The sequence below is a fragment of the Chaetodon auriga genome, chromosome 4, assembly GCF_051107435.1.
Source record: "Chaetodon auriga isolate fChaAug3 chromosome 4, fChaAug3.hap1, whole genome shotgun sequence".
Taxonomy (NCBI): Eukaryota; Metazoa; Chordata; class Actinopteri; order Chaetodontiformes; family Chaetodontidae; genus Chaetodon; species Chaetodon auriga.
The window spans coordinates 16,721,130-16,745,654 of NC_135077.1; the positions used below are offsets into that span (position 1 = coordinate 16,721,130).

The 24,525-nt window shown below is 41.0% G+C and overlaps 3 protein-coding genes across 3 annotated transcripts; all 3 read right to left on the reverse strand.

Moving 5' to 3' along the window:
* Positions 1 to 235: 235 nt before the first annotated feature.
* LOC143319082 (uncharacterized) lies at positions 236 to 6,199 on the reverse strand. The gene is made up of 4 exons (XM_076727674.1): positions 5,468 to 6,199; positions 4,576 to 5,316; positions 1,659 to 2,399; positions 236 to 1,574 (listed from the first exon to the last, which is right to left on the reverse strand). Exons 1-4 carry the CDS (start codon positions 5,706 to 5,708, stop codon positions 1,486 to 1,488), a joined length of 1,812 nt encoding a protein of 603 aa, XP_076583789.1. The 5' UTR covers positions 5,709 to 6,199; the 3' UTR covers positions 236 to 1,485.
* Positions 6,200 to 7,041: 842 nt separating this feature from the next.
* Positions 7,042 to 9,685, reverse strand: LOC143319086 (uncharacterized). Its single transcript, XM_076727679.1, has 3 exons — positions 9,435 to 9,685; positions 8,628 to 9,284; positions 7,042 to 8,459 (listed from the first exon to the last, which is right to left on the reverse strand). Exons 1-3 carry the CDS (start codon positions 9,604 to 9,606, stop codon positions 8,329 to 8,331), a joined length of 960 nt encoding a protein of 319 aa, XP_076583794.1. The 5' UTR covers positions 9,607 to 9,685; the 3' UTR covers positions 7,042 to 8,328.
* A 1,989-nt stretch (positions 9,686 to 11,674) lies between these two features.
* On the reverse strand, positions 11,675 to 22,557 carry iqce (IQ motif containing E). Its single transcript, XM_076727673.1, has 21 exons — positions 22,146 to 22,557; positions 21,595 to 21,636; positions 21,399 to 21,450; positions 21,163 to 21,312; positions 20,512 to 20,613; positions 20,186 to 20,256; positions 19,158 to 19,271; positions 19,027 to 19,077; positions 18,867 to 18,937; positions 18,709 to 18,781; positions 18,364 to 18,404; positions 18,076 to 18,227; positions 17,195 to 17,250; positions 16,877 to 17,106; positions 16,556 to 16,663; positions 15,224 to 15,500; positions 15,018 to 15,104; positions 14,267 to 14,394; positions 14,076 to 14,167; positions 13,187 to 13,285; positions 11,675 to 12,880 (listed from the first exon to the last, which is right to left on the reverse strand). Exons 1-21 carry the CDS (start codon positions 22,215 to 22,217, stop codon positions 12,756 to 12,758), a joined length of 2,193 nt encoding a protein of 730 aa, XP_076583788.1. The 5' UTR covers positions 22,218 to 22,557; the 3' UTR covers positions 11,675 to 12,755.
* Positions 22,558 to 24,525: the final 1,968 nt, after the last annotated feature.

Genomic DNA, 24,525 nt, shown 5'->3' on the forward strand with positions numbered 1-24,525 from the left:
ATAACAGTAACAAGACGATCTGTTAAAATGTACTGGAGCGAGTAAAAGTTACTGTGTTACATTTCTGAATGGGGGGTGTTGCCTGTTTTTAAGAGCACCTTTATGATATTGAGGCTACACAGTTGCCTCAATAGAATTAAACAAAAAAAAGAAAAGCTGGTTTTTGACGTCGTGTATTTATTATAACAATAAAACTCACGTAATAGTACGAGATTCACACTGAAGTCTAAAGCTCGGAAGGTCCAGTTTAAAAAAAAAAATCAGATTTGATGTATTTGTGCTTTCAGCAATTTTATTTTATATACATTCTTCTACTTAACTAGATTTCAGAGGTAAATGCTTTTTAGGCTATATTTACTTGACAGATACTTTGGTAAATATGATTTTACATATAAAACAACTTGATTTTTCTGTGAGACAGATGCATAACCCTGACTGAAAACAGAAGGAAAACTTACTTCCACTACTGCTGTTTTGCCAAGTTTTACCTCCCTGTCAAGAACTGCACACAGCTGTGATGATTTCTAAGGCAAAGTAAACAATATCATTTCCTTTGTTGTGTTTACAAATGATATATGATGTGATGTCTATAGTTGAGAGCCATGACTCAGTAGTAGTAGCAGCAATTCCTTAACACAAGTAGTCTGACATTTGCAAGGTTTCTTTGATTAATCTATCAACATTCTGTGGGCCAACTCTTTGGTGTCTATTGACGTGCTACAATGAGGCTTGTTGATGCAGAAAAATGAATGTCAGGAGTGTCATCAGAGAAACTTAAGAGGTGGATACATTACTCGGGAGAACTGACATTTGTAGGTGCCAGGATTTGCGTTCCATTACTTCAGCCAGTAAAACTGTCACACATACGAAATTCAGATGAAGCCAAAATGCACAACCCTGATTCCACAAAAAGCTGGGATGTCTGTGTAAAATGTAAACCAAAACAGAACGCTATGACTTCCAAATCCTTTTTGACTGATATTCAGTTGAATACAACACGAGTATATTGAATGTTCAAACTAAGAAATGTTAGTTTATGTATAAATACACTCAGAACTTGATGCTAAGAACACTTTCCAAAAAAGTTGGGAAGGGGCCTGTTCAGCACTGTCTGACATCACCTGTTCTTTTAATAACACCCGGGAAGTGTTCAGGAACTGACACGAACTGAAAGTGAAATTCATTCCTGTTCTTGCTTGATACATGACTTAAGTTGCTCAACAGTCCGAGGTCTCCAGTGTCACCTTTTGTGCCAGTGAACACATTTTCAATGTTCGTGAACCACTGACTGCCAAATCAGGTTCTTCCACGGGTTCTCTCCAGTCTGGGCTCTTCTCACGTGGACCATCAAGGCACAATTAACTCTGAAAACCTTCTGATGTTTTGCAGTAATATTATTTTTTACCTGTGTGGGTTCTTCTGTGCCTTTTCAAGCCTGACATCTTAGAGAATCTTTTCCCGCAGGTCTTGCAAAGGTACGGCTTCTCACTGTGTGTGGATTCTTCTATGAGAGGTCAGTGCTGACATATGACGGAATCTTTTCCCACAGGTGTTGCACAAATATGGCTTCTCACCTGTATGGATTCTTGCATGAACATTCAATGTTGATGACGAGGAGAATCTTTTCCCACAGGTGTTACACAAATATGGCTTCTCACCTGTATGGCTTCTTCTATGTGAGATCAGTCCTGACATCTGTCTGAATCTTTTCCCACAGGTGTTGCACGAAAATGGCTTCTCACCTGTATGGACTCTTAGATGAGAGTTCAATGTTGATAACCAGGAGAAACTTTTCCCACAGGTGTTGCACAAATATGGCTTCTCACGTGTATGGATTCTTGCATGAACGTTCAATGCTGACGTCCAAGCGAAGCTTTTCCCACAGGTGCTGCAAGAATATGGCTTCTCACCTGTGTGTTTTTTCATGTGATAATGAAATTTGCACTGATATTTAAAAGTTTTCCCACATATGTCACACTCGAGAGACCTTTTAACTGTCTGAGCATCACTGTCAATCTCTGATAAACTGAGGTTGTGTCCGTTGTTAGTGTGACTTTCACTTTTGTTACGTCTTTCCTCTGCTTTTGGCTCTGCTTTCTCAGTTGATCCTGAATCCTCATGGTTGTCTCCTTTCTGATCTTGGCTCTCAGCTCCATCACAGTTGTGGGACATGGGCTGATGGTCACTTTCCTCACAAGTAGGAGTCAACATGAAGGTATCAGTCTCCTGCTTCAGTACAAGCTGCTCTCCCTCCTGACTGCTGCACACTTCCTCCTGTTCCTCTTTAATCTGTGGAGGCTCTGAGTCCTCTCCGTCCAGACTGGAGCTCCTGTCCTGCTTACAGAGCTGCTGGTCAACGGGAGCCTCCTCCTCCTTACAGACATGTTGCTGTGGGAGCTCTGGAGGGACACAACAAAGGGAACAGGACACGACTGTGATGCTAAAGAAAGAATACAGACATGCAAACAAAACAAGTCCCAAAGTATTTGAATAATATGTAAAGCAAATTCCTCATTTAGCTTAATTACGTTATACACACCTATCTTGCGCATGCTAAAGAAAGAATACAGACATGCAAACAAATAAGTACAACTTAATATTCAAAGTACTTGGATAATATGTAAGGCGAATTCCCCATTTAGCTTATTTACGTTTCACACACCTATCCTGTGCAGTTTAATTTGGGGTTTCCAAACAATATCCAGCAGTTTGCGTTGACGATCGATCTCTTCCTCGTACTCGACGACAGTCTTTTCAAAAACTCCGAATATTTCTTCGGCAGCAGCAGTTAGCCGCTCGTTAACAAACTCCCTCAAATACTCGACCGAAGACATTGTTACCGAATTACTAATTCAATAATTAGCAGCGGGACGACTTCAATATTGCCCCCTTTGTGAATTAAACACTTGAACTAAAACAACACTTTAAGCGCTTATAGATTTTACTTCCGCTAGATGTCACACCGGAGCGTTCCGACAGTGGGTGTGCGGGAGCTTTTAGTTCCGCTTTCAGTTGACGGCTTTTTTTTTTTTTTTTAATTCTCAAAACTTGTCTGCTGAATCAGTCGCAAGGATTTACATCGTACGTACGTACCCTTATCTAAACTAGCAGTTTGACCAAAGATCCATCTCTTCTATTCCTTCACAGATAGTGTTCATTATAAAAAAAATAAAATAAAATAGACAAGCAGTGGTGGGAGAAGTATTAAAATGAGGGAAGTAGAAATGCCACAATGTAATTCAAAACGTTAGGTGAAAGCACAGTTAGACACATTGAAATAATCATTGTGCAGAATGACTGCTGACAATGCCAGATTTTATTTTATTTTTTGATTACTGACAGGCCATGACATTTATTGTGTAGCAGCGAGACAAGGTGGAAATGATCTTGCCCATTCTACAACCTTTTGGTTTATTTAACAGCACATCTTATTTTATACACTCATCTGACATTGGAACTACTGGGAAAAATTTATTAATTAATTTAAAACACCACAAGACTCTGGTCTTTTGAAAAATGAACACTTATGACATTCAGGGACTGGTCTTATGCAAACAACAATCAACAGTCATGCACATGACACCATCTGTCTAACAGCCACCACTGTGCACTCACTGTCGAAGATTCCCAAGATAGAGGACCATGACTGTTCAGAGAAATGCTGTTGCTCAAACATAGTGTAAAATATGTAAAGATAACCTTATGGTTAAACTGTGAATTTATGCATCTTACTGAACTGAAACCTTTTCTGCATATCTTGCAAGTACACAGCTTCATAAATCAACATTTGATGGAACCAACAATCAAGATTACAGCATCACTTCATCAGCTGCTGCTTTCACTGTGAAACTGATGTTTCTTCTCCATTTGGGAGATTGGGATTGTTTCATAGAAACACTGTTACTGACAGAAGTGTCATACAGTCATGAATTATGAATGGAAAATTCACATTAAGATATTGACATCTCAGCTTTATAGAAAACATTTGACATTCAATTACGGAGATGTAGCTATTGCAAAAATGTGTTTCAGTCAGTTGGTGAACACATCTCCACAGGTGTCTGAGCTCAGTGGTTTCTCCTGTGTATACTGGTCCTTTATCAAGTTTGTGATTTGAGTCCAGCTTTTCCAACAACTGCTGCAATTATGAGGCTCCACACTTCTGAGTTCTTCTTTGCTTTGACCATGAATCAGGAAAACTGGACTGTCTCCCACATGTTTTGCAAATACAAAGCAACCTGCCTGTATGTGATCTTATGTACTTTGCTAAATGACACACATCAAACTTTTGGCACAAGTCGTGCAGAGCCACAGGTTCTCTCCAGTCTGGGCTCTTCTCATGTGGACCATCAAGGCACAATTAACTTGGAAAACCCTCTGATGTTTTGCAGTTATATTATTTTTTACCTGTGTGGGCTCTTGTGTGCCTTTTCAAGGCTGACATTTTAGAGAATCTTTTCTCGCAGATCTTACAAAGGTACGGCTTCTCACTTGTGTGGATTCTTCTATGAGAGGTCAAAGATGACATCTGATTGAATCTATGCCCACAGTTGTTGCATGAGTACGGCTTCTCACCTGTGTGGATTCTTCTATGAGAGGTCAATGTTGACGTGTGACTGAATCTTTTCCCACAGGTGTTGCATAAATATGGCTTCTCACCTGTATGGATTCTTCTATGAGAGGTCAGTGCTGACATCTGAATGAATCCTTTCCCACATGTTTTGCAAGAATATGGTCTCTCACCTGTGTGGATTCTCACATGAACGTTCAACGCTGACACATGACTGAATCTTTTCCCACAGGTGCTGCACATAAATGGCTTCTCACCTGTATGACTTCTCAGGTGTCCATAAAATTTTGACTGATATTTAAAAGTTTTCCCACATGTGTCACACTTGAAAGACCTTTTAACTGCCTGAGCATCACTGTCAATCTCTGACAAGTTAGGGTTATATCCATTGTTTGAGTGGCTTTCACTTTTGTTACGTCTTTCCTCTGCTTTTGGCTCTGCGTTTCCAGTTGATCCTGAATCCTCATGGTTGTCTCCTTTCTGATCTTGGCTCTCAGCTCCATCACAGTTGTGGGACATGGGCTGATGGTCACTTTCCTCACAAGTAGGAGTCAACATGAAGGTATCAGTCTCCTGCTTCAGTACAAGCTGCTCTCCCTCCTGACTGCTGCACACTTCCTCCTGTTCCTCTTTAATCTGTGGAGGCTCTGGGTCCTCTCCGTCCAGACTGGAGCTCCTGTCCTGCTTACAGAGCTGCTGGTCAACGGTAGCCTCCTCCTCCTTACAGACATGTTGCTGTGGGAGCTCTGGAGGGACACAACAAAGGGAACAGGACACGACTGTGATGCTAAAGAAAGAATACAGACATGCAAACCAAATTAGTACCACTTTATATTCAAAGTACTTGGATAATATGTAAAGCGAATTCCCCATTTAGCTTATTTACGTTTCACACACCTATCCTGTGCAGTTTAATTTGGGGTTTCCAAACAATATCCAGCAGTTTGCGTTGGCGATCGATCTCTTCCTCGTACTCCACGACAGTCTTTTTAAAAACTCCGAATATTTCCTCAGCAGCAGCAGTTAGCCGCTCGTTGACAAACTCTCTCAAATGCTCAACCGAAGACATTATTATCGAAATACAAATCCTTCTTCTTCTTCGTCTTCTTCTTCTGTTTGGTTTTACGGCAGCTGGCATCCACGATGTTGCATTACTGCCATCTTCTGGATACGCTTTCCATCATGATCCAGGGGAGATACTGTAGCATCTCCCTAAATCTGTCTGTCCAGCGCAGTCGTTCTGAGAAAACGGGAAATCCATTTCCTCCCTTGCTCATTATCCCCACACTCTAATATATATTTAATGTTGTCCTCCACCTGCCCTATTTTCCGTAGCTGTGTCATCATAACTCGTGTCTCGCGTGTAAATTTCCTGCATGACATGAAAATACGCTCTACAGTCTCAGCCTCGTGACACTGATTGCAACTGCCTGTTGGATGTTGTCCCATGATGAAGAGTGTGCTGTTAAGGTTGCTGTGGCCAATTCTCAGTCTGCCTAGTGTGACTTGTTCCTTCCTCTCTTGTCCCCTATTTCTTGTAATACCCACTCTGACAATTTAACACTAACTTCAACTATTTCTTAATAAATCCATCTACACCACTCGACTTGTCATAAATCTTCTCTTCGCTCTGGGTGTTTCACTCTTGAGTTCCGACAGTGGAATCTATGTTTTCTCTCGTTCCGCTTTGGGTTTTTTTTTTTTTTTTTTTTTTAAAACTTTTCTTTGAGCCTTTGCGTCGGAGCTGTAAAAAGTGAAATGATTGAATGAGCTTATTACAAACCTGCAACAGCCACAGATATCGGATTATCTTTTTAGTCAGAGTGTTTGATTTATTGATCTCTGTCGGAATGTCAATCGAATTTCAACAAAAATAACAAAATGCTTGTAACATTTATTACCGACACGCTTCAATTATTGGTTGCACTCGTTACTTTTACATGTGTCAAATTTGTACTGCATTTCCCATTTCAAAGCTCTCAAAATAAATCTTATCCATGTTTAATTTAGTCGTTTATTACCTACTTTGGCTCTGGTTTTAATATTGTTCTTCTATGTTGTATTTGTGGAGCAATTGCTAATACTCATTCATTATATTTTTGGTTAATAAAACAGATACAGTACTTTTACTTGTGATTATTAAAATCTATATACACCCTATACCCTATCCACACATGGCTTTTTACAAAGAAGCTGCCACAAGGCAAAAACAGCTGGAAATCTTCAGTTTAATCTTCAAAAATGTGTTGCATTTTATAAGTTTCCCATGTTTGTATGTCAATACTTCATTTGAGTAATAAGCACAATCTTTTGGTCTGAAGCGTAGTGGGATACAAGTATAAAATATAATCATGCAAATACTCCAGTAAAGTACAGGTACCTTAAACTTTCCTTTAAAGTTGAACACTGTACTTCAGTATGTACACATAGAAACAAGAACTACATCAGAAACGAGAGGTTTCATTGTAGAAACAGCATTTTATTGAACGTCCCAGAAATTAAGTTACACACATCTCGTGAAGAAAACTGCATTCATCCATTGACTTTGTTGACCTACAGGTTATCATTTGTCTGCTTCAGAGCACAAACATTACTGGCATTAAACATACAGTCGCTGTGTATCCTCCACTGAACAGCAAAGCAGTCTTTGTAAAAACTCTGAGTATTTCCTCAGCAGCAGCAGTTAGCCGCTCGTTGACAAACTCTCTCAAATACTCAACCGGACACATTGCTGCTTGACTACAAATTCAATAATTAGCAGTGGGACAACTTCAATGTCTCCTGTTAACTGACCACTCAAAGTTAGTTAACGGTTGCAGCGCTTCTCTAATTTACTTCCGCCGGATGTCACACTGTAGAGTTCCGACAGTGGAAGTGCAGGAGCTTTTAGTTCCGCTTTCCGCGGATGGCTTCTTCATAACTTTAATAAGTTTATTATCAGTCGCAAGGATTCACATCCACCTCTCTTCATTGCACAGGGAAACTTTGTACTCTTTTCTAAACTAGTAGTTTGAGCAAAGATCCATCTCTTTTGTTCATTCACAGACAATGTTCATAAAAACACAATTAAGCAGTGGTTGGAGAAGTATGAAGATGAGTGAAGTAGTGCAGTACAGGTATAAAGTGGATCTCAAAGGCTTATATTTGTGCACTGTTGATACGTATCTATGAATTACCAGTACTCAAATACAAGTACACAGTATTTAGGATATGTATATGTGTATTTCACTGGATGTAGTAAAGTGTTTAGTGGCAACTTTTAGTAGTAACGTCACTGATGACGTTCGAAGCCTCGCTAGTTCAGGAATTGGTTCGAGTATCGGCGCGATTTGTGAACATATATATACCGCAATGGATCCGCTCACACTTTGTGGGTTAGTGTCGGCGGTTTGGTGGTTTGTGTGTGACATAGAGGTGCATTTTATTATACTGGGAAGTGCCATTAGGGAAGGTTAGTTTGGGGGTCTCAACAGCTGATCCAGTGGCACTGGGACACGTCCAGGGCAGTGTGTCAAATCTGTGCAAGGACGCTCCACAGTTTAAGTAATCCCATGTATAAAAGTCTGTCCATTTTCAGCAACATATATAGGGGCTGCTATTTGACTTCACTAGTGTATAAAATAACAAAAAGAAGGTAAATTCACCTTTAATAGGACTTTGCCAAATGACACACATCTAACAGTCTTTTCCCTCATGTCTGACAAAGCCACAGGTTCTCTCCAGTGTGCGCTCTTCTCATGGGGACTATCAAGGTACTATCAACTCTGAAAACCCACTGATGTTTTCCAATTTAATGACTTTTCACCTGTGTGAATTCTTGCGTGCTTTTTCAGAGTTGACATCCAAGAGAATCTTTTCCCGCAGGTCTTGCAAAGGTACGGCTTCTCACCTGTGTGCGTTCCCTCGTGGACTTTCAATCTTGACATTTCAACGAATCCTTTCCCACAGGTGTTACACAAGTATGGTTTCTCACCTGTATGGAGTCTTATATGAGTTTTCAGTGCTGAAGTCCAAGAGAACCTTTTCCCACAGTAGGTGCATCCATATGGCTTCTCACCTGTATGGGTTCTTAGATGAGAGTTCAGTGATGACATCTGATTGAATTTTTTCCCACAGGTGTTGCATGAATATGGCTTCTCACCTGTGTGGATTCTTATGTGAGCATTCAACGATGATGTCCAACGGAAGCTTTTCCCACAGGTGCTGCATGAATGTGGCTTCTCGCCTGTGTATCTTCTCAGTTGTCCATAAAATTTGGACTGATATTTAAAAGCTTTCGCATACGTGTCATATTTGAGAGACCATTTAACTGTCTGAGCATCACTGTCAATCTCTGACAAATTGAGGTTGTGTCCGTTGTTAGTGTGACTTTCACTTTTGTTACGTCTTTCCTCTGCTTTTGGCTCTGCATTTTCAGTTGATCCTGAATCCTCATGGTTGTCTCCTTTCTGATCTTGGCTCTCAGCTCCATCACAGTTGTGGGACATGGGCTGATGGTCACTTTCCTCACAAGCAGGAGCCAACATGAAGGTATCAGTCTCCTGCTTCAGTACAAGCTGCTCTCCCTCCTGACTGCTGCACACTTCCTCCTGTTCCTCTTTAATCTGTGGAGGCTCTGAGTCCTCTCCGTCCAGACTGGAGCTCCTGTCCTGCTTACAGAGCTGCTGGTCAACGGGAGCCTCCTCCTCCTTACAGACATGTTGCTGTGGGAGCTCTGGAGGGACACAACAAAGGGAACAGGACACGACTGTGATGCTAAAGAATGAATACAGACATGCAAACAAATAAGTACAACTTAATATTCAAAGTACTTGGATAATATGTAAGGCGAATTCCCCATTTAGCTTATTTACGTTTCACACACCTATCCTGTGCAGTTTAATTTGGGGTTTCCAAACAATATCCAGCAGTTTGCGTTGGCGATCGATCTCTTCCTCATACTCGACGACAGTCTTTTTAAAAACTCCGAATATTTCCTCAGCAGCAGCAGTTAGCCGCTCGTTGACAAACTCTCTCAAATACTCAACCGAAGACATTGGTGCCGAGTTACTAATTCAATGATCAGCAGCGGGACGACTTCAGTATCTCCTGTTGACTCAACACTTCAATAGTCAACTGTTGTGGCGCTTCCCTAAATCCCTTCCGCCAGATGTCACACTGTAGAGTTTCGACAGTGGAAATGCGGAAGCTTTTAGTTCCGCTTTCAGTTGGTGGCTTTTTTTAATCACAAAATTCAAAAATCAGTCCTAACAAGGTATTTCAAAGAAAGGAACAGAAGGGATGAAATTATTATGACAAGACTCAGGGTGGGACACACGGGACTGAATGACACAATCGTTATCCTGGGGAAAACAAATAATGACAGGTGTGAGAGATGTGGAACGAAGGAAAAGGTTGAACATGTGATATTACACTGTGCCATGTAGGTTACACAGAGAGGGAGGCTTCAAGAAAAGGTCAGAGAGGCAGAGAGGAATACTGGGAACAGAAGGAGAGGGGATGAGAGACGTCAGGAGGGCACTCTTATTTAGGTAAGACAAGGCTGGCAGACAGAATATACGTGTTTGTTTGTTTGTTTGTTTGTTTGTTTGTTTGTTGAAAATCAGTCGCAAGGTTTTACATCTGCCTCTCTTCATTGCACAAATGAGCATTGGTGGGAGAAATATCAAGATTAGTGAAGTAGAAACACTCGTGTAATTCACAGTGCATTCAGATGTTAAGTAAAAGTAGAGAAGTATTATTGGTAAAATCCATTTGAAGGCAGACATATTGAACTAACCATTATGCAGAATGGCTTCTATCAATGCCAAATTGGATTATTTTTATTATTGTGGAGGTATTGTGTGGGTACTGGGCAGAGTACACAGGCTTACATTTGTGCACTGTTGATACATACTTGTATACATGACCAGTACTAAAATTCAACTACACAGTATTTAGAATATGTATATTTTTATTTCACTGTATGTACATTATACATCAAGTAACTTTTCAGTCTTACAACTGTCATTTAATCAATTGGTCAGCAGTTAAAAATGAACATGACACAGGCTTTGCTCAACTTAACTCCTTAAAATTGTCATTAACTGGCAATTTAATTTGGGGTTTCCAAACGATATCCAACAGTTTGGTCTGACGATCGATCTCTTCCTCGTACTCTACGATGATCTTTTTAAAACTCTGACTCTTTCTTCAGCAGCAGCAGTTAGCCGCTCGTTGACAAACTCTCTCCAACACTCAACCGAAGACATCGTTATCGAAATATAAATGACTTGAGACTAAACTCTGCTAATTTAATAAATCAATTTACACGAGTCGACTGGCGCCAATGCTTTGTTTACTTCCGCTGGATGTTGCACTGTTATGTTCCGACAGTGGACTTGGTGTTTTGTTTAGTTCCGTTTTTGCATTTTTGACGTTATTTTTATTCATTTTGTTTTCAAGTTACGTTTTTATTCACTTTTATCCATTTACATTTTGCGTCAGGGCTGTAACGACTTGTTTCAGTCTCATTTGAAGGAAAATGAAAACGTCTGGGTTCAGACGTTTCATTCGGGCCAAATGATTGGATGAGTTTGTATTGGCCTAAAACAGCCACAAACTCCGGATTTTATTATTATTTATTTATTTAGTCAGAGTGTTTGATTTATTGATTGCTGTCGGGATCAATAGAATTTCAAAATTCCAAGATTCATTGATGCTCATTACACTTTAATGTCTAAGCAATAATAATCCAATGACCGTCTGACAGGAGGTGTTCTGCCGCCTACTTTTACTTTTGATTAATTAAATCCTTATACACCCTGTACCCCATCCACACAGCTTTTTACAGAGAAGCTGCCACAAGCCAAAATCTTCAGTTTAATCTTCAAAAATGTGTTTCCTTTTTTATAAGTTTACCATGTTTTTTATGTTAATGCTTCATCCGAAGACTAACTAGTAATTGTCAATAAATCAGGAGTGAAAAGTTCAATCCTTCTGTCTGAAGTGTAGTAGAGTACAAGTCTAAAATATAATCATGCAAATTTCATATAAAACTATAAAACACTGTACTTCAGTATGTACACATAGATACAAGAACTACATCAGAAACGGGAGGTTTCATTATAGAAACAGCATTTTATTGAATGTTTCAGAAATTAAGTTACACACATCTCGTGGAGAAAACTGCATTCATCCATTGTCTTTGTTGACCTACAGGTTATCATTTGTCTGCTTCAGAACACAAACATTACTGGCATTAGACAAACACTCGCTGTGTATCCTCCACTGGACTGACTGTGTGTTTAGTATTGCAGCAGACTGATCTATAATTTATTCACAGTTTGACTCAATAGTGCATCAGCTGAGAATCATCCCTCAATCAAACCTCAGAATTAGCCAGAATCTATTAAGCATCGCGTAATGATCTTTGTGTGTTACAAATCAGGCCTGTCAAAATGTGATTCATTCATTATTTCAAGCCTCCAAAGGGAATTCACAGTGATGTGGCTCACTGGGGCCAGTTAGTTTGAGAGAAATGAATACATTTGTTACTGGAATTTTAATTTCAATATCCACGCAGGAGGAACTTTGGCAAACAAAACAGTCACTAGAAAACTCAAAAAGACTAATTGGAAAGGGCAATTTGGCTGAAATGATAATGGCATAATAGCCTAGAATTAAAGGGGGGAGTGTTGATTTCGTGCTCATGTGAGACTAACAGAGAATATCCTACAGCCTCACATCAACACTGGGAGTCATGGACATACCATACTTTGACAGGATCCTAAATAACACCATTACCAAAGTGAGGTGTTTATGTGCCTCTTAATGAAGTTCATGTGGTGAAAGACCCTGCAGCCAACTTCCCAGAATATTCTGGTAATTAATGTAGAAAAAAAGCGCTTAGACAGGCGACAATCAGCAGACAGCACATATTGTATGTGTATCATCCTGCCGAATACTGGAATATCCCAGCTGTCATTTGCAGGTTCAGTAAGAACCTAAATTCATTCATTCAACCTTTATTTTAACTCGGAAATACATAAATCATAACGATTTGGTACATTTGACTGTGCAAGTCTCTGACATTCAGGCTCTGAGTCGAAACACAGGCAGGAATTCTTCCTGCCTACACTCTCTCTCGCTCTCTCCCTCACACACACACACACACACACACACACACACACGCAATCCAGAAGGTCTATAAGATTAAGACTTCTCTGCTTCTCAGAGGACGTGACGGGGACACAATGATGTCATCAGAGTCATCAGAATCAACTGCAGCGGCTCCACCAGACTCAGCTGTGCAGTGAAGCTCTGTCTGGTCTGAAGGAGGTATACAGGTATGATTGTGCTTAATCATCTTTCCATAATCCCCCCCCCCCCCCCCAAAAAAAAAAACCTTAATGAGCACCAAAGCACAAAAGAATTTTACGCTTGCAATTTGCACATTTCAACATGAATGATTCATGATTTCATGAAATTGGCTCCAATTTCAGCATATTTTCACATTAACATTGAAAATCACATCATTTTCAAGTTTAGACATACACGTACAAAACTAACTGACCTCAAGATCCTGCTTGCTTTAAACAGTCAAAACATAAAGGGTATGTGTCATCTCTCTCTAACCTGTTGAGGGTGTCACCCTCGAGGAGTGAGTGCCAGAGACAAGCCAGATGTCTTCTTCCTCACCCTGCTTCTCCTCTTCTTTATGGACGGATGCAGCACCTTGGCAACAAAACAACACATTCAGTAACCAGCCACAATTCAGACCCATCCTTGACAACATATTTACAGATGAAGCAGCTATGGTACTTTCATCAGGATGCATTTATGCCTTTATATCTGGACCTTGTCGGGTCATGCTTGAATTAAAGTTTTCTTTATTTGCATTCCGCATAAATATTCTGTTTACGTTTAAAGACTGTACAATTTAAATAGTTGCTCATAACTGCAAGAGGAAACTCAGACATGTGCATTAAATACATTCACTGAATACAGCAGGTGAAAGCATAAACACATCTGTAATAATTTGTGTGTGTGTGGATGATTGAGAAGTATTTTTTCTTGCAGCGTTGAGGCAAGCGGCATGAAAGAGCTTAATCTAACTTTAATGAGAGATTCTGCAGTGTGATGTAGCAATCCAGCTGCCTTGCAAAGTCACATGATTAGTGCAGCAGGACTGCTTACCGCCTTCTAATGTGACCTGAGTGCAAGAGTCGGTGGCGATAATGCACCTCTACTGCATCTGTGCTGCTCTCATTTGAAACCTTAAGGCTTCCACTTTGAAAGAAAGTTAGCTTTACTGATTTGAGTCTCATGTGAAGAAGATGTTGTTGGAAAGGAAGCTCCTAAGAAAAGAGGAAAATAATGTAATGTGATGAACTATGGTATGGTTATTTAAACCATTTCAAGGTGATTCTATGTACCACATGGTCAGTGTGAATCAGTTATCTATTTTTTTTGTTTGTTTGAGTTTTGTTTAAACTGATCACAAATCAGTATGCGTGAACCTCACCAGTTCTGCTGGCTGTGTGTGTTGAGCGCGCTCTTCTTGGTACCAGCGTGGGCAAACTGTTTCCCATTAGAGAAGGCACAGAGAACCCTGAGCTAATGCACAAACACACACACACACATAATGCAGCAAAATGCACTGTAAGTTTGACTGGATCTGGTCTTTTAACATTTTTCTGTGCAAACATGAGTCACCTCTCTATTGCGAGACTACAGCGAGCCAGATGTCCTCTGAATGCAGACTGTATCAACGTCACAGCAGCCACATCCAGCTCTCCTTCCACGGGCGATGCAGCATCACTGTGGTTTGTCACTTCTACAGCCTGAAAGGAGGAGAAGAGGAAGAGACAGACCAAAAAGGAGAAAGAGACAGGAAAACATGGATGTGGTGAGACAGATGGAGATTACTCAGCAGTATTGCCCATGGCTGAGACAAGAACATTCATGTACATTTAAGACTTAGTCTCAATTTCCACATCCTTCACTCTGCTCTCAGGACCAGTGCTTCCTGGAAAGCACATTGTGATTTCCATCACACATCTTTGTTCGCCTTTGGGGTAGCCTCTGTTACTGCCCTGTTAGCTTAGCTCTCGGGCTAAATATAAAAACCTAAAATTTTCATTAGCTGTTAACAGCTTATTAGGCTTTTTGTCTTTCAGGATGAGGACAAAAACCAGATGCTGTGCATACACTGTAGTGTAATACTATGTGAATGTTTGCTTAAGCATAATGCTCAAAGAATGATTAAACCCTAACCCCCCAAAATATGACTTTTTTATTACAGTGGTTTCAAAAAGTACCTGTGATACTGATATTAGGAGCAATACTGATGGATTACCTCACCCGAATATGGTTAATCAGAGGTGTAACATGATTCAGTGACTGTGCGTCTATATGGAAGTATTTGGTGTGTGTGTGTGTGTGTGTGCGTGCGTGCGTGTGAAACCTTATTCTGTGTGTCTTTCAGCAGGTTCTTGAGCTGAGCCTCTCTGAGGAGGTGGCCTCTTAAAGCCGACTGCAACATCACAATGTCCTTAAGGTAGAATGCAGAGAGAGACGGAGGCAGAAAGAGGAAAATTTGGGTAAATGTATGAATATTTGGATTCCCACACATCAATCGTGTCTTCTACATAACTGTGGTGTGAGTCATACCCTGTTTCTGTGCCCCCTCCAGTTTGCCTGGATGACCAATGCTGCTTTCTCTCTTTTTTTCTTCTCTGTATTTGTACCCAGCTCTTCCTCTCCTTGCTCCTCCTTGTCTTGTTTGCCTCCTGCGTCCCTCTCTTCTCCCTCTTCTCGTCCTGCTGCGAACCGAGTGTCCTCATTGTCCTCTGGCGATGTGGCAGAGACAGAGGAGAGCTCATCTTGTGCAGGTTTACTTCTGTCTTCCAGAGCTTGGATCCTTGCCCACAGCTGGTCCAACTCCTGTCTGAGAAACACACACGCATAAATAACACACAGACAAGTGACAAAACACAATTAGCTGCCATTGTGGGTGTTCTCTAGTACAGATTATACAACCCTGAACAGTTTTACGAAGTGTTCCTGAGCCCATGCAGTGATATCGTTCATACAGTCATGTGTTCACAAAGTGGTGAACCTCGCTCCATCCTCGCTCGAGAACGACTGAGTCTTTCCAGGATGCCCCTTTCATACCCAATCATGACACTATCACCTGTTACCAATCAACCTGTTTACCTGTGGAACGTTCCAAACAGGTGTTTTTGGAGCATTCCACATCTTTCCCAGTCTTTAGTTGCTCCTGTCCCAATTTGTTTGAAAGGTGTTGCTGCACCAAATTCAGAATAAACAGATATTTACAAAAATCAATGAAGCTGATGAGGCCAAACATTAAACATATTGTCTTTGTGCTGTTTTCTTTTGGTTATATGTCAAAAAGGATTAGCAAGTGATCACATTCTGTTTTATTTATGTTTTACATAACATACACACACAGACATAGTGTGTGTGCAGTATATCAGACACACCAGCAAACACATCAAGTAATAATTAGCATTAGCATTAGCTGGCAGTTGCATGCCAGCATCAACATCAGTTTCTCTGCTAACAGCCTGCAGACTTGTTAGTTATCCAGATGGTTTAGGTTAAACAAACTCAGTCTGAATATTGACATGACCATCACCCACACTGCCACATTTCTTTCAGCCGTCTCAGTTTGTTGCCTGGCTGTTATATATTTAGATGCTATTTGCATACAGACAATTCTCCAGTGGATCTTTAAGACGATGCCAAAAGCGTTTGCTGGGACATTTCTGATGTAACTATACAGTATCTCTATAAGAAAGGCACCAGCTGTGATCTGTGTCATGGGCTTAAGAAGGTTTCCCCATAAAACGATGCTTTCAGATGTAAATCCGACAGCAGTCTAATAACACCAGGACTCCGTTTGATATTAAACACAAGCAGAACTTTACAAATCATGTAAATCTCAAGTTCTCAAGGCACATCGCAGCTGACACGTACTTATGCTGCTGTCTCTCTTTGTCCCGTTCTTTTGTCTGCTCAGCTCTCCATCGCTCTGTCTCGTTCTCCAGTTCGTCTCGCTCTGTCCTCAACTGTCTCAGTTCATCACTGAAAACACAGACAAGACACGGATTCAGTCTCAAGAGCAAAATGTCACGGCTTTGTGCCCACAGCAGTTCTCACAGGTGACATGAAGCTACAGCTCCACGTGAAGTTTTCTCCCTCTTTTCTGCATGTCATGGATTCACATTATGCATTCACTGAACATCATGTAGAAACCCTGGACGTGAACTGAAGGCTCTCAGCTTGCTGCTCACTCACTCTTTCCCAGATAGTGTCTCTTGAAGCTCCGCCCTCTCCTTCTCCAATTGGCTGAGGCGTTCTGTCAGATCAGAAACATCCTCCCCATCCTCAGTGTTCGTTCCCACGGAGACCCCTGCCTCTGTTGCCATGGTAAAGCCCACAATCTCAGTGGGCATGGCCTGGACCTCCTGATCCAATCGGCCAATGCTCTTTGCGGACTGGGCGTGTCTTCTGCTATTCTCCAGCCTCTGATAGGAGGAGAGGGGAGTCAGTTTGTAACGAAGCTTCTGTCTGTTTAAGACAGTGTTGACATGGACAACTACAGTTTCCTCTCACCTTCTCCACGTCCAGCAGCCTTCTCAACAGTCTCTGTTTACTCCACTCTCTGTAACCTACGATACACACACACACACACACACACACACACACACACACACACACACACACACACACACACACAAAATTGCCACGATTGCCTACAAGCCAGTTAAATACATAGAACTGCATTAATTAATCAGACTGCTGTAGGACCCTGACACAACGAATGACCTGATGTTGTGCAACTGTTACTTAGTCTTTATGTTTTATTAATTTATGTAATTGTTTCCTTACATTTATTTATTTCCTTATATCATTTGTTTTTTTTGTTTTTTTTTAGTTTGTACATCACTGTATGTGCACTGCTCTTTACATCCCACTAATCCATTGTTACCAAAAAAGAAGAAATATTTCAATTTATATTTCAGTTCCAAACTGATTATAAGTTGTCACAAGGCAATATTTTCTTTTTTATTCTTTTGTATATACTGTACATACATAGTTGATTTTATCTTGTATCATTTATCTATCTATCTTTTTGAACCTCTCCTTTCCATCCTTGCTGTCTCGAACAAGTAATTTTCCTGGCATGGGATCAACACAGTTTTATCTTATCTTGCAAATTTCTTGCTGAGATTCCAGGATCATAAAGCTGTTTGATCGACACTGATAAGCACAAAGCTGCTTTGTCAAGTGTACTAGCTCTAGCTGCTCTACTTCTATGATAACTGTGGGTTCTTTGAGGAGAAATGTTTTTACCTGTTTCCAGAAAAATCTAGATAAGTGATATTTTCTTGTTCTCCAGGCAGATCATTTTACTCATTTTAAGCAACATGTCCCTAGTTTTATTTTTGAGAGGTGTCTTTATGCAGTGAGGGGCTGTCAGTGTGAGAATAGACCTTTGATTCCTCCTGCAGGATTGTCAGTGTTGAGCTCCTCTCTGAGCGCTGTGTTCTCCTGCTGGAGCTGCTTCAGGTTCTCAGACAGACGATGAACCGTGGAGCTTAAAGCTTTCTGCTGCCGCTGGGAGCATTTACTCTCCGCTCGACTACTGTGGGCAGAGAAGCAGTGAGAAAAACAGAGGACAATAATAAATGCAGAGATGGCAGTATTTTTCAGCATTCATCACAAATTCTACATTCCTGTCTCCTCTGACTGATCTTTGTGTACATCAAGCAGAGACATACCTCTTCTCTGCAGCTTCCAGAAGCATCTTCAGCCTCTGGATCTGAAAGACGAGCACACGAACATTCGCTTTACTAGTTAGGTGAGAGCTCCTTTTCCACAGCTGAGCTCACACACTGCAACCAAAGTAAACGTGACGATAACATCTTCTAACACGGCGAGAAAACAGAGCAGTCAAGGAGCACATCTTTGATCCAAACAGTATTTTTAGCGTGAGCTCCTTTCTCTCCTTCCCTCAGTGGTTGTTTCAGGTGTTCTGCTTTGGGAAATCTGTACGCGGAAACATGCCAACAGACTTAATGACTTCAAGAGTAACAACGCTTTGCACTGAGAGGCACAGAAGTTACCTCTTCATAGTAGGTTTCTACTGTGATCTTCAGCTCCTCCAGGTTGGTGGTCCTCAGCTCACTTTGTAGTTTACTGGAGAAAAAGCAAAGAACCGCAAAGTTATGCTGCTTCACACATAAACCAAACGGAGTTACTCAAAGGTGGGAGTGTGTTCTACCTCAGAGCATTCTCCTTCTCTCTGCACTGCTGCTCCAGCTTCAGGATTCTCTGTTTCAGCCCATTGAGAACCTTGATAGAAAGAACCAATGATACAAAATCTGTTAAAATCAGGGCTAAAAATAATCTGCTATGTTCATCAGCAGACTGGACGTACTCACCACACTCCCTTCTTTTTTCTTATCCACAAAGCTACGAGTATATTCAGAGCCCTATGGAAAAAAACTCAGTGTTTTAAATGTGTCTATCCAAAGTTTCTATGACGAAAAAACAATCAATTTAGTGATCATACTTTAGTGGGATCCAACAATTCTTCTATCTGTTTCTCTCTTTTAGCGTTATCTTCCTCCAGGCGGCGTAGCTTGGCTTTCATTTGCTGGTTGTCACACTTTTGTGCCTGGAGACTCTGTAGGGAAGAGCACTAGTGTTTAACCACACATCAAGAAAAGAAAGGATGACAAGAACATGTAGAGTGGATATGGAGATCCTAAATTCCTGTCTGAAGAGGAACAAACACCTGAGTCAGAACAGAACAGCACATTAGAACTAGTAGGTAAGTAATGCACTGCACAAGGCCATTTGAGTAGGCCAAAGACGTCATGTTACACTGAAGCTTGATGCTAAAGTCTCCCGCAAGAGAAAAATCTCTGTCCTCTCTAATACTGATAATCAGGGTTTTCCTGTTTAACAAAAGATCTGTCTCTGTAGGGACCACCTCCATAATGTTGTCAGACACTTTATAGAATAAAGAATAACAATTTGAGTGTGTCAGTGGCACAAGAAAGCACTTTAGTGGACATACAGTACATTGACGGTGCTCAAATGCCCAGAGGGATCACATTGCAGCCTGTTTCACGGCTGCAGTGCTCTCACTCAATACTGAACCAATTTCAAAATCTGTTGTGCACATTAGTCACTTGGACACAAAATCATGGGAAAATAGAGTCCATAAACACAGATAATATTAGACTGGAATTCCTCCCATTTTACACTAAAATCTTCCTAAAAAAAACTCTGTTGAATATAAAACCCTAATGTGCAAAGTGTTGTATCAATGTGCTTTTTTCCTAAGTACAATTACAATTAGTGATTTGGCTGATGCTTTTATCCAAAGTCACGTATATATGAATTCACACACCAATGGCAGCATCAGGGGCAGTTTTGGGGTTCAGTATCTTGCCCAAAGACACTTTGGCATGTGGACTGCCGAGGCCAGGGATTGAACCACCGACTTCCTGATAGGTGGACGACTGCTCTACCTCCTGAGCCACAGCCGCCCCAAATACCAAACAGACAACTTTCATTCTGTAACCCTTTTACCTTCTTGAGCCGAATGATCTCATCATACATGTCCTCCTTCTCTCTGTAGTCCCCTGTGTTGAAGGCAAAGCCTGCAACATAAGGGAACAAATGGGAAGACGGTACTTAATCACACAGACAGATTCACCCACATACTTGCCTTGCTGTGATGAGACACCTGGTGGAGGTGATAGCATGTGACCCTCATTCTGCTTTCTGATTCGGTCTCCTGAGACTATCCTCAGCCAGCTCCTCTGTTTAGCACAAAATCTGACCTTCAGCTTCACACCGTCTCTACTTTTTCCTCACTTAGTTTCTCACTCTGACACACCTACACGTTCTCTCACCATTGGATCCAGAGTGGAGATGTTTGTGTTTCCTCATGCTCAAGGTCTGTTTGAGAAGCTCCGGTGTCACATCGTGCTCTGATCTCAGCGTCTGGGATGCATCTGGAAAGGAGGCAGACAGAGAGATGTTTCCCAACACAAATCAATACTCCATCTGACTCATGCATTCAGCACCCTTTGAGAGGAAGCTCCACTGATCCAATGTTTAGATATAAAAATGGATCAAATAACAAGGGGGCATAATGCAGTAAAGTATGGAAAGTAATGTAGCCAGAGAGAATCTGTAACTCTATGGAGCTTTTTAGTCTGCTTTCTTTTTATTGTGCAGCCTGCAATTTCCCCTCAAATACCCAACCCAAGACTCAGTGTTTTCCAGGTAGCTGTGGAGTTATTTAGCGAGATCTTTGCTTCTCAGAAAAGACGAAGCTAAACAGCATATTGTTACAACACTCGCACAGTTGCTCATCCTCAGTTTCCCAAACACGTCAGCACTGAGCAGGACACCTCCAAAGTCAGCCAAACAAACAGAGTCTGAGTCTCCCACTCTATCATCTCTCTTTCAATCTGAGCTTCTGCAGCCTCTCCTCCCGCCATGCCTCCTGAGGACAGGCACAATCTGCAGAGCGTCGGCTCTGTTTGTACGATGCTTACCGTGCCCGTTGCTGAGGGACGTGAGGCGAGCTGAGCCGCTCTCCCCGGGTGTGTCCCCTCTGGTGTCCCCCAGGGAGGCCCTCGGCAGTCTCCAGGCCGCCACCGCTGCTCTCCTGGGGTTCACATTCATACTGGAGAGGTATGGAGATTCTGCAATATACATACTGCATATTAACAACCATTGGAGTGGGTTTCTTCTGCAATACATCCACACAGAGCAGGTGAGCAGGGCTTACTTGGAGAAGGAGGAGGCTTGGCAGAAGATCTCTTCCTCCTCGTTCTCTGACTCTGAACAAAAGCAGAGGAAAGGTGTATTCATCAAAGTAATTCCGTGAGGCAGAACCTGTACTGTGTCCACCGCATGGCTCTGAACAAAGAAATAAACTCCATGTCATGTCACAAATGGAATTCATCATTAGTTTGTTTGTTTACCTTTTCCAAAATGTCAGCGGAGAAAGAGAAGCCATCGTCAACCTGGGATGGACAGAGGAGTGAGTCAGCGAGGAGATATTTTGAAATGCTTACATTATTAGTTTCTTGATTAATCGATTAGTTGTTCGTCAGAGAACGGTGAAAAATGTCAGTGTTTTCCAAAGCCAAAGATGACAATAAAGTAACAGAAAATATTCACATTAAATGAGCCCGTTCAATTAATAGTTGACAGATGATCGATTAATCGTTGCAGCTCTAAAATGGACAAAAAAAAAAAAAAAAAACTAAAGGGATTTGGTTTAAATGCTCTCAAAGTCACAACAAGCTGACATCGCTTCGGTTTAAGGGGTAACAAGCCAAAAGTGTTGGAAACAACCGCCACGAGAAGTTTTGTGGCTTGTCACAGGATCGATATGGACACAAGAGTGACAAACGGCACACCTACATGCTTTCAGTAAGTACTTCGGTTAATGCTAAAGCGTCCTCACAGAACTAATTCACGAACTGAACCTTCAGTTGTATTCTTGATCTAATTAAAAGTAAGGACTCACCAGTTCCTCGCAGTCTTCATCTGTCTGAACATCACTCGCCTCCAGAGACAGCTTAGTAGTTGCACTGAACATAGCTGGTGAGCAAACGTTACGTTAAGTTGAAAAACTTGACTTTATCCGCGTTTAAACCTCTCATTGTTTTCAAGTCAAAAAGCGCACTTCAGGTTGCCCCTCTTGCTAGTGGTGAAAACATGGGGCAACAAAAGAGACGTTAGCTATGCTACAACTCGGGTTTTGGTACGCTACACTGCGGACTGTCCCCGTAACAAGCCGGTCCTTCACACTGTTGACCATAGCTTCGTGAAACCGTTAAAATTCTGTTTTCTTAAAACACAGACGTTACTGTTTTCACATCAGTGTCGCAGATTGAGTCGTCTAGCAACCAGGCAGCTGTTAATGGGCTGCGTAAAAATAACTAGAATAAGTCAGATTTGTACCGGAAACTGTACGAGTATGCCTTCAGAATTAAAGCATGAACAGGGTAAACCATAACAAACTTCTCTGCAAGTATAGTTAATACCATATATTTAAATTAAATCTAACTTTTCATGAAATGTATTTTTAAATAGACCAAACATCTGTGATAAATTTAGGAAAATGCTAACGCGTTTTTCGATAAGATATTTAATTTGAAAAATTAAACCAGTTGTATATGTTCAAATTTGACCAGCTTGACACAGCTAATAACTAAACCACAGCCCAGGGCTAAGCGTCAATAGTTTAGCTATCCCTCCTTGATTCTGACTTATTTCCTCACGCTTTCTATTGGTAGAGAGGTGCTTAAAGGCGGGACTTAAATTTATTTCCTCCAGTAGGACGAGAGAAGGAGACGAGGAAAAGGGAAGGTAAAGAAGACTGATCTCGTGTTCCGTGTTCAGTTTGTTAGCCTCTGACTTCAGCAAATCAACATGGGACTCCCATGTCGTACAGTACACAACATAACGTTTTACATGCAGAACATGATTGCATATAAAAAACATAGAAAAATATAGAAAATACGTAGTTTTTACACATACGTAACTACTTTTTTACCGAATCAAAGGCCCAAACCAAACTGCCTGCATTTTTTTCTTTTATGTGTATGTATTTATTTGTTTGGTTTTGATATACAGGTGTACGCCTAAATGTAAATGAATTCAGCATCTTACACAACGCACTATAATAGTTGTAATAGTTTTATATTCCAGTAAAACACGGGTATAGAAGCAAATGTACAGCAGTATCTTGTCAGTTAAATATTTGCTTTACCACTCATTACCAAAGAGGAGGAATGATATCCTCCCCTGCGTTCCTCCTAGTCATTTGCAACTTTATGTGAATCTTTAGTTCACCTTATTATTTATTTATTTATTTATTTATTTTTTTACTCGATCTTGCTTTCCTTGTAACCTGCTGCATTTTCATCTCTTTCCCCATCACTACACCTTCCCTTTGGTCCCCTGAAAGCAGCATAATACAACTGATAAGGAAATGAGGAAAGTTCAAGTAAAGATTGACTGGATTGGACAGAAATGTCTTCCAGTCTCTCATGTAAACTGCTCATCTCTCTGTATGCAGGGTTCTTCACACTCTCCTCTTCTCTTGGACTCTGTAGAGAACACAGTGGCCTGTTGTTACTGTATCATATTCTCATTCACACTGTTTATACAGGTGGTGGACCCCCAGAGCCACACAGCCAGGCCAGACCAGCATACTTTGGCTCATGGTCAAAAAACCCCACTGCAGATCTCATTAAAGACATAAAGTTATCCAGCTTTCTTATAAAGTAGTTAAATTAGTTTCATCATCTCATCTCCACAGATATGATGGGAATATAAACCTCAACAAACATGATTTCATAACTTTTAATACAAAATGAGCTTGTCACCATGGCTGTTGTTGTCTGACATCCACATCTATTGAAGAAGAGTCACCACATCAGCTGTGTGAGTTAGCGAATAATCAGAATCGGAATCAGGACACTTTATTGATCCCAGAGGGAGAATAGGTTCAGTTGCAGTTGCTCCCATTGCAGAACAACAGGAAGTAAGAAATATCTTAGACAACATGTTAAGAAACAAAAAAGTGAACATTTGTATGCAATACGTCTAGATAAATCAACCATAAATAATAAACTATATGAAATATGTAAATGCAAATTTGAAAACTATGTCTATTATGCTACATCAAATAGCAACCATATAGAAATATGTCTGCTGTGCACTGTAAGTTATGTCAAGATAAATTACGTATATATGACTGTGTGTGTGTGTGTGTGTGTGTGTGTGTGTGTGTGTGTGTGTGTGTGTGTGTAAAATGTTGCATAGCAGTGGTAGCATGTCTGCCACCTAGTGAGTGTCAAAGTACACTGCATGTTTCATGGGGGTCAGAGAAGCTGGAG

Excerpts from the sequence above, each read along its gene's own strand:
- LOC143319082 (XM_076727674.1), bottom strand. The coding sequence starts at position 5,708 with ATGCCAGCTGCCGTAAAACCAAACAGAAGAAGAAGACGAAGAAGAAGA. Across the intron at positions 5,317-5,467 it reads AATTAAACTGCACAGGATAG|AGCTCCCACAGCAACATGTC; the intron begins GTGTGTGAAACG and ends GTGTCCCTCCAG. Across the intron at positions 2,400-4,575 it reads TCATAGAAGAATCCACACAG|AGCTCCCACAGCAACATGTC; the intron begins GTGAGAAGCCGT and ends GTGTCCCTCCAG.
- LOC143319086 (XM_076727679.1), bottom strand. The coding sequence starts at position 9,606 with ATGTCTTCGGTTGAGTATTTGAGAGAGTTTGTCAACGAGCGGCTAACT. Across the intron at positions 9,285-9,434 it reads AATTAAACTGCACAGGATAG|AGCTCCCACAGCAACATGTC; the intron begins GTGTGTGAAACG and ends GTGTCCCTCCAG. Across the intron at positions 8,460-8,627 it reads TCATCTAAGAACCCATACAG|GTGAGAAGCCGTACCTTTGC; the intron begins GTGAGAAGCCAT and ends GAACGCACACAG.
- iqce (XM_076727673.1), bottom strand. The coding sequence starts at position 22,217 with ATGTTCAGTGCAACTACTAAGCTGTCTCTGGAGGCGAGTGATGTTCAG. Across the intron at positions 20,614-21,162 it reads GTCCCTCAGCAACGGGCACG|ATGCATCCCAGACGCTGAGA; the intron begins GTAAGCATCGTA and ends CCTCCTTTCCAG. Across the intron at positions 15,105-15,223 it reads GGAGGGGGCACAGAAACAGG|GACATTGTGATGTTGCAGTC; the intron begins GTATGACTCACA and ends TTCTACCTTAAG.